At 39.0% G+C, this 18,793-nt stretch overlaps 1 protein-coding gene across 1 annotated transcript in view; it reads left to right on the plus strand.

Moving 5' to 3' along the window:
- Positions 1-770: 770 nt before the first annotated feature.
- SYNE1 (spectrin repeat containing nuclear envelope protein 1) overlaps positions 771-18,793 on the plus strand; it is a 285,435-nt gene continuing 267,412 nt past the window's right edge. Inside the window, exon 1 of the mRNA XM_069852100.1 lies at positions 771-1,174. Coding sequence (XP_069708201.1) covers positions 1,111-1,174 — 64 coding nt within the window. The 5' untranslated portion in view covers positions 771-1,110. The remainder of the gene's footprint in view (positions 1,175-18,793) is intronic.

An 18,793-nucleotide genomic window follows, 5' to 3' on the forward strand; every position in this document is an offset into this window, starting at 1 on the left:
TTGGAGCCAGGAAAAGAGAAGAGTGCTGAATGCCAATAGACCCGCTCATACTCATGATATTGATCAGCAAAGTATCATCTTGAATTGGGAATGCACCAAGTTGTGTGTAGTATGAATACAATTGTTCTTAGAGTGTGTGTGCTCAGTTTCTTCTTAATGGGGAAGCAGGTCCATAGATGGATGAAATGTACTTATTTCTCAGAAGACAAGATGTTATTGACAACATTATCTGAAGAATCAAATTTTATTTTCTTTTTAGACCAGATTTATAGTCATGTAGATCTTTTATTATAGTTATAACAGTGTTAAGTTCATGTAGCACTTCTAGTTCACAGCTTTTGATGTGAAATTAATCAAAATACATCATCATACATTAGAAAAATGAATGTAAATACAATTTTATTTAATAATAGAGTACATGAATCTTAATATTTCAGACTAAAGTGCATAGTCCAGTGGAGATAGGGACAACCTGGATCAATGTTTTACTATTACACACTACTTTCTAGCATGGTGAAATAGAATGAGAAGTGTACAGCTTTTGGATTTTATGAGTAGTTTTGGTTTTTCTCCTTTAGACCTAATATTATTTGTGTTAAGAAGTATTACAGTATTACTTTTATTATGTATAACATTATTGTATTTCTAAAACAACATCCACAAGCATCCTCAGGAAGGTGTTGATGTCTGGTACGTTGCCAATTGTTCTTAATGGTTTGTTTTTGCAGCTTCATTCCACTGACGATTGTTAAGCAAGCTTTCAGCATTAATTGTGTCTCTGACTGGGGTGTACAGTATGCTCAAAACTTACCACTCTTTACATGTTAAGGTAGCTATTGAGACTCAGACTTCATAGTCTTGCAAAACTGGTATAACTTTCCTCTAAGCTTTGGTACTTTTTTTCTCAGGTGCTGAGGTTGCTCACTGTTGCTGTTTCCCAGCTCTACAAGGACTGGCATTGGACTGGAGGCATCTAATTGCCCCAGTCATGCTGCGCCAGGGCTGAGGCTTGAATCCTAAGAGGAAGCTATCTGAGATCCTTCTCTCACGAAGGTCAGCGGCTTAGAGGGAGACTTCTGTCAGGGGAAGTAGACTCAATGCAAAGAGATCATGGCTTCATCCCGACTAGCGGCAAGATCTAGAGATATTGCCAATGTCATGCAACGACTTCAAGGTAAGAGACTGACTTAGACTGGTGCTTTCTGCCATCCATTCATCGATGGAAGTTCCTATTTTTTACTATAGTGCACAGTCGAGGCATATTTCTGTAGTTTAATAACTGTTCTAAACGTACCTACTTAAAAATATTAGTAGTATATCTGAAGGGCTTTGATTATACGAGTCCTTTGGAGTGGTATTAATAGTGGTCTTTAAAGGCAGCTGATATTATGAACATGGTTCCGTGGGACAGGACACTGAACTGAAGATTATGAGACTTTGGTTCTGTTTCTCCTGTGTGACATGGTTGTGCATCAGTTTTCTCTTAGAAAAGAGAACAGAAATTATTTCTATCCTCTTCTCAGCAATGAAGCCTACAGGCAGGTAGGTCTGCTCTATTGATAAACTGCCAGTTATTAGTTTATCAATATTTGCTGTCTCCAAACGAGAACTGTACCTCAGTGTACCGTTAAGCATTGAAGAACTCGTAGGTTATTGAGCTAATTATTAGTGCTGAAGATAGTGACCTTTTAGATTTCATATCACAGAATGTCTTTGCAGTGTTTGCTGAGTATTCAGTAGGCTCTTAATTTCTTATAATAAAGTATTATTAAATAGCCAGCCCTTTTTTAAAAAAGGTTACACACCTAAATGCTGCAGCTAAAAGCTTGCATTCAGAATGTATGTTTTTGGTCAAATGATGATATTGACTAGAAAAAAAACTGCCGGTGCTGCTGTAGGTTTCACTCCTGTTAACTTTAAAACTTCTGTATAAATCCCTGACCTCTGACTTTCTTTATGCACCAGCTGCCACTGACTTGCAAGAAAAGCTTACATGCACAGAAACTTGCTACCCATCTTCTAAATCTCGAAGCTTTATCTTCTCATGGCTTTTCCTTACATTTATTGTTTTTTTCCATTCAGGATATCTGAATTCAGCTTCCAACCACCAGCTACAAGTAGCATGCATAATTTACATGTAGCCTTGGTAGATAAATACAAGAACAAATAAAGAGGCAGAGTCTGTACAATTTAGACCTGCTACACCAATTCCCCTATCCAGAATGCTTCTATTTGATGTTCGTAGAATCATAGAATCACTAGGTTGGAAAAGACCCACTGGATCATCGAGTGCAACCATTCATATCAATCACTAAACCATGTCCCTGAGCACCTCGTCCACCTGTCTTTTAAATACCTCCAGGGAAGGTGACTCAACCACCTCCCTGGGCAGTTTATTCCAGTGCCTGATGACCCCTTCTGTGAAAAATTTCTTTCTGATATCTAGTCTGAACCTTCTCTGGTGTAGCTTGAGGCCATTCCCTCTTGTCCCGTCCCCTGTCACTTGGGAGAAGAGGCCAGCACCCTCCTCTCTACAACGTCCTTTCAGGTAGTTGTAGAAACCAATAAGGTCACCCCTCAGCCTCCTCTTCTCCAGACTAAACAACCCCAGTTCCCTCAGCCGCTCCTCGCAAGACTTGTTCTCCAGCCCCTTCACCAGCTTTGTTGCTCTTCTCTGGACTCGCTCCAGAGCCTCAACATCCTTCTTGTGGTGAGGGGCCCAGAACTGAACACAGGATTCAAGGTGTGGTCTCACCAGTGCCGGTTCAGGGGCAGAATAACCTCTCTGGGCCTGCTGGTCACGCTGTTTCTGATACAAGCCAAGATGCCATTGGCCTTCTTGGCCACCTGGGCACACTGCTGGCTCATGTTCAGTCGGCTGTCAACCAAGACCCCCAGGTCTTTCTCCTCCAGGCAGCTTACTAGCCACTCCTCCCCTAGTCTGTAGGACTGCACAGGTTTGTTGTTATGCCTGTTCCTCATCCTTTTGTACAGTTACTGTCTTTTTCCTTGCTATTTTTACTTGTGTCTGCTAGTTCTTAGGCTACAATCTAGGACAATAGTTGTTAAAAGTGCCCACAAACATAAAGCAGGGAAATATTCCTTGTCCAGAGAATTTGAGGTTCAAACATTCGATTGAGACACTCCTGATAGACACAAATCAGTGAGAGGGTGCAAGGGGACAGTGAGGCAGCCTTGCTCAGAGAACAGGCAGGGATCTTGGGACACTCTGTGTGTGTGTGTGTATCAATATAGTATATATTTAAAAGAAGTAATGTTCTTAATAAGAATCCAAAACAATTATGAAATTGTGAGGTCTTCTGAAGAATATGAAGAAATGCCTGTAAGAAATGGCAGATGTGCTCAAAGGTTATGGGCACATATTGCAAAGGGAAAGATCAGGGAGCTGAGCTGTATTCAAGGAGGATTATCCAGGCTGGTACTCGGAAGCAATAAGTGAGGATGATGCTACAGGAGGTATTTACAGAGCAAGTGGACTGTTAATTATCAGACTGTTATTTACTAACTTTCTAAACATCTGTAAAGCTGTTACTAAAAAAAATGGCTGTTCTGTTTATTTGTACTTTGGTTTTTTTTACATTATTGTTTTTCATTTTTATGTATTTTGCTCTGTTGAAATCTGATATATAGTTCAGTCTGCTATATGTTTGAAGTTTTTTTTCTTTTTGAAAATTAAGTAGAAATAATTAAGCGCCCTCTGAAGTGAAGACTTTTTAGAAGAAAATGCATGAACTAAGTGCAAATTTGGTATTGCATATTACTTCAAAGTCATGACCTATAACTTCATTCTCTGCTTCTGACATGAAATCAATTCAGCTTGGTATTTCTGGGATCTGAGTTTTGCTACAGAAGTACTACTTCAATAAATCACTGGAGTGACTGGAGTGCTTGGAGCCCAAGTCTTATTTTAGTCTATAGTTCTGCATTATAGATGAACAGGCAAGCTGCACTGCAGCTACCTTAGCCCTTGTGAATTAAGGTTGCTCTATGCTTCAGAAGTTATAGTCAACTGAAATAGGAGCAGGTGTGGACACAGGGACACAAAGTTATCTCTTGGCGTGTTTGCATGGCAACTCAGGGCTAATGTGGTTGGAGCTGGGTGTGTAGCTCAAGGTGAGAGTAGAGCTGAGTGTATTCATAGCATAATAGGAATGGAGATGCTGTTGGGGGACCAGCAATTGTGCCTTACAGGACCTGCTTTTCTACCTGGCGTAAGCTGAAGCAGGAGATGAGTTCTTGTATGACCCTGTCAGAGAATGCTGCAAGATCTCAGTGCTGCAAACTCATCAGGATTGAGGGAGAGAGGTAAAGCAAGCTGTGCTCCCTCTTCCATGTCATTGTCTCATATTCACCTCACGGTTTTCCGGTATGTGTTTACAGTAGGAGAGTGTAGGAAAGACCAGGGAAATGCTACTATGCACTGGGATTCTCAACAACAGTCTCAAAATCTCTACTGTACATGCTGCAAGTGAATACAATGATATCAGCTTTCCTAAAATCTGTCAGAGAGCAGCAAAGTTGGTTCTGATGTTGTTTGTTTGTTTGCTTTTTCATAAAAAATCATTTCCAGCCACTTTCCTTTGGTGATGATGACACTTGCAATGCATTATTTTTGAATAAGATTGCATATCACTGCCTCAAATCCACATGGGACGAACAATCATGAAGATGTGCAGTGTGCTGGACTGTGGGTTTGTATGCAAGTGTATACACAACGTATCTTATCCCATGGTGCCCAGCTAAAGATTTATTGCAGTATTGCTCCTTCTGCCCATAAAAATGGAAGATCTGCTCCTTTAGTCTGTGACAGGCAGGGCACAGGAGAGACATGGGCGCTAAGCATAAGAATTGTCATCTCTAACTTAATCATCCCTGTCATCCTAATAAAAATTGAGGCAAATGGCTGTTTATTATAACTCAGTCTGCACTCAAGGGCGAGAGACAGGCTTCTCCAGAAGGACTATTGTGGCTTTGGAGCCCTCAGCACAGGAAAGACATGGACCTGTTGGAGTGGGTCCACAGGAGGGCCACAAAAATAGTTGGAGAGATGAAACATCTCTCCTGTTAGGAAGACTGAGATATTGTTTTTCAGCCTGGAGAAGAGAACATTCCAAAGAGGCCTTGTTATGGCCTCTCAGTACTCAAAGAGGGCTTATAAGAATGATGGGGACTTTTCAGCAAGGCCTGTAGTGACAGGACAAGGGGTGACAGTTTTCAAAGAAGGTAGATTTATACTAGATGTAAGGAAGAAATTCTTGAAAACAATGATGGTGAAACACTGGTACAAGTTGCCCGGTGAAGCACTAGATGCTCCATCCCTAAAAACATTCAAGGTCATGTTGGACAGGCTCTGAGCAGTCTGATCTAGTTGAAGATGTTCCTGCTCGTTGCGGGGGGGGGTTGGACTTTACGACTTTTAAAGGTCCCTTCCAACCCAATCTATTCTGTGATTCTATGTGTATGATCCCTTGTCGCTTGAATTTTAATAAGGGTATGGGTTTGAAACAAAAATCCTTCCTATTATATTTTTATTCTGGGAATCGTATAATGTGTATAAACAGGAAAGAGTTGGAGAAAAGAGTTGCCTTACCACTTTAAATGGGGGTGGGAGTTGTCTCTGAGAAAGATTAATCATCATCAGGAAGGTGGGTATAAACCTGTAGAAGAGACAGTTGCTTTCTATCTCACTTGTTGGCTAGACACATACCCTAAGATGCATGTGTCATCTTTCCACTAGCTTCTGCTTGCTGTTAATTCTTCCCTCAGTGCTTGCTGGGATGATGCTATCCTGCTTGGTTCTCGGGCTACCAGATCTGTCCTGCCTGAGTCAGGCAGGTTTAGCTTTTAAGGACATAAATGGTGGCATGACTGCTACAGGAGCTAATGCCACTGAAGGCAGGTCTTTAGCAAGGATATAATTAATTTTATTAAAGTGCCTGTATCTCCTGATTGGCTACGGAGAGAGATGAGAATATAGAGACAAGACCTGATTGTTTTCATTGCTAAATTTAAGCATGAAGAACCCATCCTCATGATACTACAGAATTAACTGATGACATCCTATAGTGTCATTGTCTTTGCCTAATTTATTGCTTACTAGAACAGTTCAAGGTTTACTACGGTTCCTCATCCTTTGTAACTTACTTGTTCATATTATAATAGTACTTACAAAACCTGAGGACAATTGATTTATGCCGCTAATTTGAGTTACTGGGATTTTCTTTGGGATTACTTGGAGAATTAAATGCCACTTCTCATGAAAGCACTCCTCCGTAGCCTATCGGAAGTGCAACTTTCACATCCATTATAGCTGGTCTTATGGTAAAGATTCTTATAGCATCCTTAATAGCTGCAAAAATCAAAGCAAGGGATTCTGGCAAGTCTTTATAAACTCTGGCATTATGAAATCCAGTCTTTTCCATAAGTGCTATGCTGTTACAGGCAAACTGCTGTTACGCTCATGGTCTTCTGAAAAAAAAGTTACTGTACTATTCTTCTGGGCCTTGTCACTCCTGTATGCTGGCTTGTTCTTAGGACTTGTAAGGTGATATCAGTCACTGTATCATACTGATACTGTGAGCTTTTTTTATTCCTACTTTTCCCTCCTTCTGCTTCCTCCAATTTCTTATTTTATATTCTGTGCTAGGTAGAGATTTTTCTGAGTGGCATTGCATTCCTTACTGTGTGGTCCATTTATTCGAGGAGGACATTTTTGTTCTTATCTACAGTAGATCACAACAATTCAATCTGCACTACAGTCCTAACATATATGCTGCCCCAACTAATTTGCTATGGTATCACTGATGGTTTGAGACTGTTACACACTTTAACTGCATTCAGTAAAATCAGTTCTAGGGTGTACAAAGTAGAGCAATTTAAAAGACAATAATTTTATGGTCTTAAAAAAACTCTGCAAACGATATGAAGTCATCAAAATTTTTTTCGCAGTCTTCTGTTGGGTTCTGGGTTGCACCACTCTTCTTACAAGGTTTCTAAAATAATTTTGGTTTCTGGGTGTCCTGGGCTTTTGCAAACTCCCTGTAGAGAGATTTCATAGTGCAGGAAGAGCTATGGTGGGAAAACAAGCAACATTGTCATTCGTGAAGACCTAGTATGATGGAAAGGAGCCATAGTTCTAGTAATCTTCATGCACCCCTGAAAATCTTCAATATGCGTAGGTCAAATCGGCTCTAAGTCCAGTCCTTGTTTTGTGTGAAGTACCTACAACTGAGTATCATCTGTAATTTTTATGCCTTCTGTATATTAGCACAATTCATAGAATGCTGTAGGTTTGGTTTTGGGGTTTTCTGCATTGCCCTGCCTCTTCTTTTCCTTCCTTTTGCATCTTAGCATTTCTTTTCATGCTGTGCTAGCAGTAGCCATTAACCAAAGAGTAGATTTTTTTTTCTATTTAGCTGATAGGCACTTTGTTAACATGTACCTTCATCAGTGTTTTCCTTTGGTTGTTTTCTCTCCAAGTCTGCAGCGCCAAGAGCCACAGTTTAACATTAAGCTAAGTTGACTTAACAGATACGTACTGAAAGCTAACTTGTTTCACTGTGTGCATGTTTCCAGTTTTCTTTCCGCCAGTGCTCTTCCTTCTCTTACCTTAGATCTGAACCAGCTGAAATTTGGTTTGTAGAGATTAGGTGAACTCTTGGTAAAAAAAGGCAAGTGGCAGGATCTCCCTGTTCATTGTCATTTACTGTTTTATCATTTGTGAAACCAAACTGGAACCTTCTATTTGTAAATGTGAGTGAAATTGAAAAGGTGTGCTTGAGTTGAGTTGTACCCCTACATCACAAATACGTCCCTGGTTAAGGTTTCCTCCTGTCCAGTTTACTGGGCTATACTGGTTCCCCGTAGTCCTGCTGCTGTCGCTTTTAATTTGCAATCTTTCAGTCTTTAAAATATCCCAGCTTGATTCCTGCAGCTCTCTTGGATTTGGAAGATTCTTGAGTTACAGAAGATGCCAGTATAAATCAATACATTCTCAGGTGAGCAAGTCTTGTAACTAAAGCAATTCATTAGTCACTGGCAGCATGTTAAGGGAAAACAGACTCTTCTGACTCTATTGACTTTTTAGACTAGATGACCTGAAGGCCAAGTAAATCTAAATGATGACTTAGGAATCTAAATAACATTATAGCCCATGTATTACTTAAAAGGAGGTATTTAAGTTGGATTTTAATTTTCTTTGGGTTTTTTCCTCTTTTTTTCAGTGTGAGAAAATTTAAGTTAATATTACTTCAGAACAAAATATTGAAATAGAAGATTTATGTGTGAAGGTTAAGAAAGCTGGAAAAATATCATAGCTCAAAAGGAAATCATTGAACAGAAAAAATCACTGAGCAGTAAAAAAAAAAAGTCAACAAATGTTTTCATTTACTACAACAAAAACATGTGAAAGGGCTAGGCTGTAGCCAAGGGTATTCAGGTTAAATATTAGTTAACATTCCATAAGGCAAGTTGCCAAAGCTAGCTGTGAAATTACCGTTTGTGGAAGTATTTAATTCTGGTTTATGTATAAGAAAACAAGAGGGTCCACTTCAAGTTTCTTCTGACCAAGATATCCAATTGTAATAATCTAACATATTGCAGTTCTGAGACACCTGTAGATGTTGCAGGACAAATGGCTAACATACACACTAAATTCTAGGTGTCATGTTGTATTAGAATGTTTTGTCATATATAAATAAAAAAGTTTCTCTGTGAAGAGAACCATGTTATTTTTTATTTTTTTTTACTTCAGTTAGATTTCATTTGGTGTTCTCAATGAGAAGAGAGGCTTGGGACATTCTGAAAAGCCATGTTTGTTTTAGTGCAACAGGGTCATTTTTTGGTGGATTTCTTAGTTTTTCCTTTGTTAACGAATTCCAATTTAGTGATATAAAATATTTAAATTTTTTTAGGTTAATGTTATAATCTCATTGCTTCCAGTTTTTTATTGCTGTTTCTTCCAAAAATAATAATGTAATATGAATCAACAAAAATTTCTACTTACTCATTTCCTTGCTTTCCCTTTTAATCATCACATTACAGTTCTTGCAGATTGGTAAACTAATTTCTACTCTTCTTTCCTCTTGATTGATGGTCAACCAGGATACAAAGGCCTAAATTTCACACAGGTGTTAAATGATATTTGTATCCCCTGGTGAAGGGGCTGGAGAAAAAGCCTTATGAGAGGTGGCTGAAGGAATCGGGATTATTTAGCCTGGAGAAGAGGCTGAGGGGAGGCCTTATCACTGTCTACAACTACCTGAATGGAGGTTGTAGAGAGATCAGTGTTGGTCTCTTTGCCTAAGTGATACATGATAGAATAAGAAGGAATGGCCTCAAGTTGTGCCAGGGGAGGTTCACACTAGACATTAAGAAACATTTCTTCACCTAACGGGTTATCAGGCACCAGCACAGGCTGCCTAGAGAAGTTGTTGAGTCACCATCCCTGGAGGTATTTAAAAGATGGGTAGATGAAGTGCTTAGGCATGTGGTTGGACAGGTACAGTTGTACAGGTACAGTTGGACTCGATCTCAAAGGTCTTTTCCAACCAAGCGATTCTACGATACTATCTGAGTTGTTCTTTAAGAAAAATCTTTTTTTTTTTCTGTTTTCATCTGGGATAGATTATACGAGGTCCAACACAAAAAAACCCCAACACTAACCCTACAGCTTGTGAACCAAGCTTGGGAGGGGAGAGACAAATAGATAAGACATGTTCTAACCTGTCACAGTGGACAAAGGTCAACTCAATCACTTTACTCATTATGAGTGGACGTGTGTTCAAATATGGATGTTTTCTTACTCTTGATCAGAAAATGTTGGTGTGTGCCAGCCCATGAAGCTTTGTCTGTGAAGCAGTTTTTAGCTGCGCTGTGCTTGAGCATCCACCCTGTTCACCAAACCTGCCTCCCTATGATTTCTATTTCTTCCCTGATATCAAGTCAGTGCTCAAAGGAATCCATTATTTGTCAGTAGAAGATGTGAAAGCAAAAGTGATGGAGGTCCTCAACAGCCTTTCAGAAAATGAGCCGCGGAATTGCTTTGAAGGTTAGGAGCATCGTATGCAGCTGTGTCAAACTCAGAAGAGAACTGTTTTGAAGGTGATCATAGGGCCTTATATATTTAGGGCAGCAGTTAAAAATGGTGCTTCTGAAATACACTGGATATCCAAAATGTGTCAGGTGAATTGCGTTTTACATGACTCTGTATTCACCAGCTCCACTCTGCTCAGTCTAGTTTGACAAGTTCATATGCAGGCATCCAGACCGCAGCTGTTTAGCGTTGGTTGCGATAAATCCCTGTCTGAGGCTCAAAATCTGTTTTAAGACTTTATCTTAAAATAACATTGCCATATTTGCTGCTGGTGTGAAAAGGGTGGTATTTCAAGAAGAATAAATAGGAACAATTATACGTCAGTTTTAAGGGTTTAGTTAAGATAAAGATTTTGAGAAGGAATATATTATAGTGATGAGTATTTTTGAGATCAAGCCCTCTATCTTCTGACAGGCCACTAGTCAGGCAGTTATTTTAGTAATAATATTGGGTGCAGGGCATCGGGAAGCAAAGTATCTTCAAAGAATTATGATGTCAGGGTTTTCTATGCAAATTATGGCATTTCTCATTTATCTGTTTTGTGACATCTAATTAACTTCCTGTTTATATTATACTGCAGGCTTGAAAAATTAAACTTTATCTTCTCACAGCTCTGCTGTAGTGTTTTCCTACAATACATCTTGTGTATTGTAGTGTATTATTAAATTTGAATATAGCAAATTATCATAAATAGTCTTCCCTTTTGGATTGTCATCTCTGTTGTTTTTTAATGCTAGAGGAACTGATTTACAGGAGAGCGTATCTCTTGTCCATAGTTACTGATTAATAGGCATTGAAATAGTTTTGCAGAGGATTTGTATTGCTAGTCATGCTTGTTTACTAGTGTAAAGGCAAAATATTTCAGTGAGAAAGTTCTACTGTTTTCCTGTAATCCTATTTTACCCTTTTTTGGAAATCAGAAGCTTCACCACCTTTACTTATCAGGTTGATAATATACTTCAGAGACTCTACTTGCAGGTAGATAAAATACACAGATAAAAAATAGCATCTAATAATTAGTAGCAATTTTTTCTGTAGACTATTTCTAGAATGCAGTTTTTATGTTATGCTTTAGACTTCATTTACTTAAAAATATCCTAGATTCTGTCACAAAGCTGCTCCTTGTGAGTCATATCACAGAATTCTAATTTTGGACTTACACTGAGTTTTTTTAGATTGCAGTTATATGTATCCAAGTCAATGGCCATTATTGTGTACAGGAAAACAGGCTACTTGTTCTGTCTTTCATCTAAGATGAAAGCAGGAGCCTTGTGAAAGAAGTGTCAACAATCCAATAGTCAAGTAAAAAAAAGGAAATGGAGGGGACAGTGCTCTAGCTGAAGTCAGTGGGGCTTGACGGGATTCATCCAAGGGTACTTAAAGAGCTGGCTGATGTCATAGTGAGACCTCTCTCAATGATTATTTCCATGCTTTAGGGAATCTGGATAGGTACTAGTTGGCTGGAAGCTGGCAAATGTTGTCCCTATCTTCAACAAGGGCATCAGGGATGACCCCAAGCCTGTTAGTCTCACTTTAGTGGCTGGAGAAGATTATTCTCAGTGTTACTTGAAAAACACCTGAAAGATGACACAAGCATTGATCCCGGCCAGCATGGGAAAATCCTGCCTAATACAGTTTATTTCCTTCTATGACAAGGTTACCCACCTAGCTAATCAAGGGAAACTAGTTGATGTAATGTTTCTAGATTTCAGCAAGGCCTTTGACACTGTCTCTCAGAGTATCCTCCTAAACAAAATGTCCAGCATGCAGCTGGATAAACACATAACACAGTGGGTGAACAACTGGCTGATGGGCGGGGCTCAAAGGGTCATAGTGAATGGGGTTACATTGAGCTGGTAACCAGTCACCAGCAGGATTCCACAGGGATCCATCTTAGGACAGTACTCTGTTATCTTCATAAATGACCTGGGTGCAGGACTTGCCAAATTTGCTGATGACACGAAGCTGAGGGGAGCTGTTGACACTCTTGAGGGCAAAGAAGCCCTGCAGAGGGATCTAGACAAATTGGAGTTTAACAAGGGCAAGTGTTGGGTTTTGCACGTGGGACATGACAACTCTCCATATACATATAGACTGGGGAGCAGGAGGGTAGAGAACAGCCCTGTGGAAAGGGATCTGTGTGTTGTGGTTGACAAGAAGTTGATTGTGAACCAAGAGTGTGCCCTGACAGCCAAGAGAACCAACCGTGTCCTGGAGTGCATCTAGCATGGCATTGTTAGCCGGTTGAGGGAGGTGATTGTCCTGCTCTCTGCACTGGTGTGGCCTCACCTTGAGTATTGTGTGCAGTTTTGGACACCACGGTATAAAAAGGATATCAAGCTATTGGAGAGTGTCCAGAGGAGGGTCATAAAGTTGGTGAAAGGTCTAGAGGGGAAGCCATGTGAGGAGTGGCTGAAGTCACTTGGTCTGTTTAGCCTGGAGAAGAGAAGGCTGACTTCTCAGAGGAGTTTAGGAGTTTACTGCATCAACACAGGGGAAAGGAGTAGGAGGTGATCTCTCCAGTGACCAATGATAGGACCTGAGGGAATGGCTGGAAGATGTGTCCGGGGAGGTTTAGGTTGGATGTTAGGAGAATCTTCTTCACCCAGAGGGTGGTGGGGCACTGGAACAGGCACCCTAGGAAAGTAGCCATGGTGCCAAGGCTGATGATATTCAAGAAGCATTTGGACAATGCACTCAGACACCTGGTGTAAATTTTTGGATTGTCCTGTGCAGGGACAGGAGTTGGACTCAGTGATCTTTGTGGGTCCCTTCCAACTCAGGTCATTGTGTGATTCTGTGAAATCGCTACGACCTCCCCCAAGCTCTTTGGAATTTATTTCTCCAGAGTGAACAAAGAGGAAATGTTTGAAAATGTTTGAAATATATTATATTTTACAGGAAGTTATAACTGATCACTGAATTCCACAGCTACTGTTTATAGTCAAATTCTGGTGGTTTGTTTTTGGAAGTGTATGATTTATATTTCTCATTTGTTAGTAGACTAATTTGGGACCCCTCCTTGTATAATATTCTTTCATGGATTTGTGTTAAGGAACTAGGGCTAACTGTAAAAGCTAGTGTCCATCCTGTCCATTGAAAGAGGATTCAGTAACAGGTCAGGGAACTAGGTCAGGGAAGAGCATGCAGGTATCTCAGGGTAAGTAACCTCTGTGTGAACATGGAAGAAAGAGCAATGACAAGTTACTATGGGGTGAGGACCTTTTCTCTTGGGCTCCAGCTCTGCCTCAGCACAGTTTGCCTGAAGGCCAAAACTCCACACCTTGACTTGCTCTTCCCTATCTCTCCAGTTTATATGCCTCATGCCCCCACTGCTGAGGAGTCATTGCTGTTAACGTATAGCATTTTGAAATATTGTTTTAATTACATGAAACGCAAATGTTAATGTCATAACAGAGTCATAATTTATGAAACTTCATTTACTATAGTGTTACTAGATTTTATGTAATTACATTTCAGTATTTGTTACATAGCGTTTAGTACTTTTAAGAGGATTGTGCCCTCACTGATGCACATTGGTTTAACTATCTATAGAGAATGTATGTAATCTCTTCAAAACACAGTTAGGCTTGTGATACAAACCTGAAAAACCTATGAATTTCAAGCTAAAGACTATCATTTACTTATTCTGATGTGAGATATCTCTGCAACATTTAATAACATCTTGTATCTATATAGTCATTGCTGTGGAATGAGAGCTACAATTTAGTTTACCCCACCACCAAGTTTCTTTTTAGCTATGCTGGCTTACTATCTAGGGAAAATTCATCATCTTACCGAGATGCCAAAGGCCTGTGCAGATGTGGTATGCTATGCATATGCTTTATATATGTTACTCATACAGGGCAGCTGATGTAGCTTGTCGTAACTGCATAGGCAGTCATACCTCCACCAGCTTGCTTGGAGGTTATCATTATCGTACCTGGAGAGGTATGGACTCTTCACCATACAGTGCCAAGAACTGTATGTCGGTGTGGACTTTCTGTATGTCTTTACTCAAGGTACTATTGCAAGAAACCCGCTCACTTCCAGACCTTGTGAATGCAGCAGCTGTTCTGTGAAGGCTTTATCTTAAGCTCATTAAAACAAAGGAAAAATCTTCTTTCCATAAGGTGAATGGAACCAACTGTAATAAGCAATAGTAGGCAAAGAGCCTTAGCTTACTCTTAGCTTTCCGGTCTTGGAGGAAAAAGAAAACCACCCTTACATAGAAGATCAAAGTATTCAAGAAGATATGAGGCCAGGCTATTGTAGCAAAGCAAAAGTTTTGCTTGCTTATAGTGCCTAATAGATTAAAGAATAAAACAAACAAACAAAAAAAGCTCACTTAGGAATGGAGACTGTAGTCTTCACACTCGATAAGAAATTATGGTTATTTGTAGTTATTTCAGTTTTTGGACTGTGCTTTTATTCTCCCAAGTAAATTAAAGTAAATAATTACTACAGCTGAACTTTGTGTAAAGGCCCATCTTTTCATTCTTTTTGTTTTGGCCAAGTTTTTTATTTTATTGTCTCACTTGCCAACACGTCCTTAGGCTTTTCCAAGTTTAAGTGGTGCAGTTATTCCCATTACTGAGTCAGAACTGAGAATGCAAACTGGTGCTTGCTTTGTAGACAGTTGCAGAAAGAGAGAGAATTTTTCTTCCTCGACTCCTATTGATACCACTAACAATGAAAAAACTCCACCTGTATAGCTCTGCTATGTAGTTCAGAAACACTATGTGTTTTTTTTCAGGAGAGAGCTGAGAATCAGCGTCACCAGTTATGGCACTTACGAGCTACTAATACAGTCACTACAGCTAAATCATCTCTGTTATTAGTTGGATTTGCGATGTACTTGATTGCTGTATTGCAGCCTGGATGCTAATATTCCATTCACACATGGGTGAAGCTGATGTGCCTTCTTGCTGTGAGAAGGAAGAGAAATACCTTTTAATTCAAGTTGTGAAGCTTGTACTCCCATCCAGACATGGAGAGAAATGTTCAGGAATGGACCCTTCACTGAGGTTTACAGCCCAGCTGATGGTTTTTCCCTAGTACCATGCGTTGTCACAGAAGCTCAGCCCATGGTGGGGCGACAGGATACCTAAAATCAAGCTTGTGGACAGGAGACACAAAGGCGAGGCCATTCAGCCTCATAAATCAGTGAAATCATAAATCAGTGAAAAAGAGAACACTGCCATCTTAGCAGAGGTCTTCTGAACATAAAGCTTTGTTAGCAGATGTGAGTTGCAGTGGTAAAACATGGATAATCATACCCTCTTTTGAGACTGATTAAACAGGACATAAGGCTAATTAACCTGGATTTCTGGCTCCTTTGCGTTATTGAAGTTGTAGAATGCAGGAAAAATAAGATTTGCAAAGGGATTTGGGCACCTACAGATAGATATTGCCATAAAAAGGCATAAAGTGCATTTTTTATAAACCTCTTTAGATGCCTTTCGTCAACTTGGAAGACATAGGTACTTTATAACCTGAACCATAAACACACAAATGAAGTGCATTTAAAATCTCCAATGGTATTAGCAGTCAGGAATTAGAAATTTATTATTTGAAAATATATTTAGAACCTTAAATGTGCTTAGTATTTCTAAACCTAAAGACTTATTTATCAGCAGTTGTGAGCTAGTCAGCGGGCTATCCTGGAACTACTGATTTTGTTCTTTACTGCCTTGTCCACTATATAAAAGCAAAGCCACATGACAACCTTGTTTACATTTATAATATGCATATCCTACCAAAACCCAACGGTCATAATGAAAGACTGGATTTCAGCTTTTTCATTCCAGTTAAACCTTTTTGCATACAAAGCTCTAAATCTTACTATGATTTCTGCTTTAAAAGAGATAGAAGTTAATTTCTTTTTTTCTTTTTCCTAACTGACTGTCTCTGGAGCAAAAAATCTGTCATCTCTCTGTTGCAATGTATTGTGGAAGGAAAAAGACTTCAGTTGTATAATTTGCTTTCCTGGTTTTGCTTTCCAGAGTTGCCTTTTGTTTGGACACTTTTGTGAGCTTGTACACAGCCTCGTTGCATAATTCTTCTTTCATAATTCTGACCCTTCTTTTTCATTCGTCTGGTTACTAAGCAAGCTGGAGGTGTGACCAACTGCCAGGAGTGATTTGAATAAATAAAAGGAATCATGGACAGTTAATTGTTGTGTTTACATCTGGTTTCTAAGAGACTAATAGTTCTTGTTCACTGTCTCTGTATGTTTATATCTGAGATCTTGGGCACATTCAAATCCTGTGTTCCCTGGGAAATTTGTGTCTATACACAAAAAATTACAATTTGTATATATATTTATCAGTTAGCAGTCTTCAGGTTTGAATAGGAAAGTACATATATTTATGAATGAGATTAGATAAGTGGATGCTTGAGTTCTTAAGTAGTCAAGTTTTGGTTTTTGTTTTTTGTTTTTTTTATTTTGGAGGAGTTATGCAGATATGTAATGAAGTAGCACATTTAACTTGTGAGAGTAGTAAGGATACTTAGAATCACTTTCCAGATGGGAACAAAACCAGAAGAAGGTCTCATTTTCACCCACTGCTATGAAGGTGTAGGGTGCAACATGCTCTTTACTGCAGTTGGGAAGAATAAATCGATCCCTAAAGCTCTGCTGATTTGGCTATGTACCAGGTTGGTGCACATCTGTCTACCAACAGGGATCAGGTGCATGTGTACCTACCAGTAGCTACTAATAGCTATTTATGTTTATTATTAATAGCTGGTTGTTACTATTGAATGCCCAAAGTAGTGGGAACTGTGTCATCGGAATAGGAAGAAGCTTGAAATTTAGCTTAAAAATTGCAACTTACATATTCAGCAGCATGTTTGATGAGTCACACTATAAATTTCAACAGTGTATTTTTTTCAGCTTTTCTGCGTTGTATATTAGTAACCAAAGATTCTAGAAATTGTATAGGCTGCGGTGATTTTTATTTTTTTAAAAAAGTCATTTATTCTTGGCATAGTTAAAATGGCAAACCTCACAGTTGCAAATATGCAGCTATTTAAAACAGCAGGCATGACAATATGAATATTGTTCTCTGACTGAAATGCAGACTGCCAGCTGATTTGTACTTTGACTGAGACCAAATCTGAAATCTGTTCCATTGTTCTTGTAGAGTTCAGTGACATGGTTAATTAACACAACATTAGTGTTAGTGGTTAAGGAGCTCAGGTTATTTTCACAGGCTTATACTGAAGTTTATAAGTATCAAGCTGAATTATGGTAATGTCACAGGTAATGAAAAGAGATAAACAAATTTACATGAAAATGTGTATTGAACTATCTTTGTAGGGAGGGAAAAAATTAGAGTCAGTTGAAAATTCTAGGCACTTGGCTACTTTTTGTTGCCAAAGGACAAAGTTTAAATCACAGAAATAATAGTGGGTGCAAGATTAAATGGCCTTAAGAAGAAAAAGCCCATTTCACAAAAAAAAAGAGAAAAAAAAAGTCTTTTGATGCTTTCTTTGCATCTACTAGCAAGACACCATCATTGTTATGGGAAGTTAGGTAAAAAGCTGTAAATAATGTTTTCAAGCGAACAAAACAAGCACACACATAGGAATACACATAGAAGTGAAAGAAAAAGTGAAATGAAAGAAAAATGAACCTATATAGCCTTCTGATAGGTGGGAATCTTGAAAAAAAAACCCAAACCAGCAAGGAAAGGAGATTGGCAATTGAGAACAGCATTAACATTGCCTTGCAAAATGAAAATGGAGAAAGAAGCTGCTCTAAGCATAAAAAATACCATGGCAAGAGTTTAAACTGTAATTATTGTGAACTGTCTCGGTCTCAATCAACATATGAAAGCATCTTTGCCCTAAAGTTTGGTTTTATTCTAGTAGTTTATTGCGGAGGCACTGTATCACTGCTAGCAAAGGGTAGATTTAGTCTAAATATTAGTATGAAATTCTTGAAAATGCGGGTGGTGAAACACTGGAACAGATTGCCTAGAGATGTTGTGAATGCACCATCCCTGGAAACATTCAAAGTCATGTTGGTTGGGGCTCTGAGCAGCCTGATTTAGTTGAAGATGTCCCTGCCCACTGCAAAGGTGTTGGACTTGATGACCTTTAAAGGTCCCTTCCAACCCAAACCATTCTATGATTCTGTAAAAAGACCTGTCTGTGTTCCTCTGAGGACCTACCTCAGTGAGAAACAAAACAAAAATTTCTGATGATGATTTCTGTATTCTGTTTCAAAATCTGTACACTCAAAAAGGATAATTCTTTCATCTGAATTAGTAATTTTAGTTATGAGTAAAATTAAAATGTCTATGACATTGTTGCTTGCTCCTTATCAAGATTTGACTCTTTGCTAATAAATAGGTAATAGGTGGATGCTGGATCATTCTTCCCTGTTTCTGCAGCATTCTCTTTCACTTGCTTTGGTAACAAGATCTGAACTATACAGCAAGAGCTGTTCATTAGTCTCTTATAAAGATGTACTTCCATTTCTTCTTGTTTCCTAGGCCATTACTTCTGTTTCCAAGTAATCTAAAGACCTGATTCCATCCAATTTTGACTGGTTTCAGACTAGTCAATTGTTAACTTTTCTCTGGTTTTCTCTATGTTCTTTTACTAAAACCTATTCGTATCATATCCCTTTACACTTTCAAAACTGTCAGTTTCATTACATCTTTTACC

The sequence above is a fragment of the Phaenicophaeus curvirostris genome, chromosome 2, assembly GCF_032191515.1.
Source record: "Phaenicophaeus curvirostris isolate KB17595 chromosome 2, BPBGC_Pcur_1.0, whole genome shotgun sequence".
Lineage (NCBI taxonomy): Eukaryota > Metazoa > Chordata > Aves > Cuculiformes > Cuculidae > Phaenicophaeus > Phaenicophaeus curvirostris.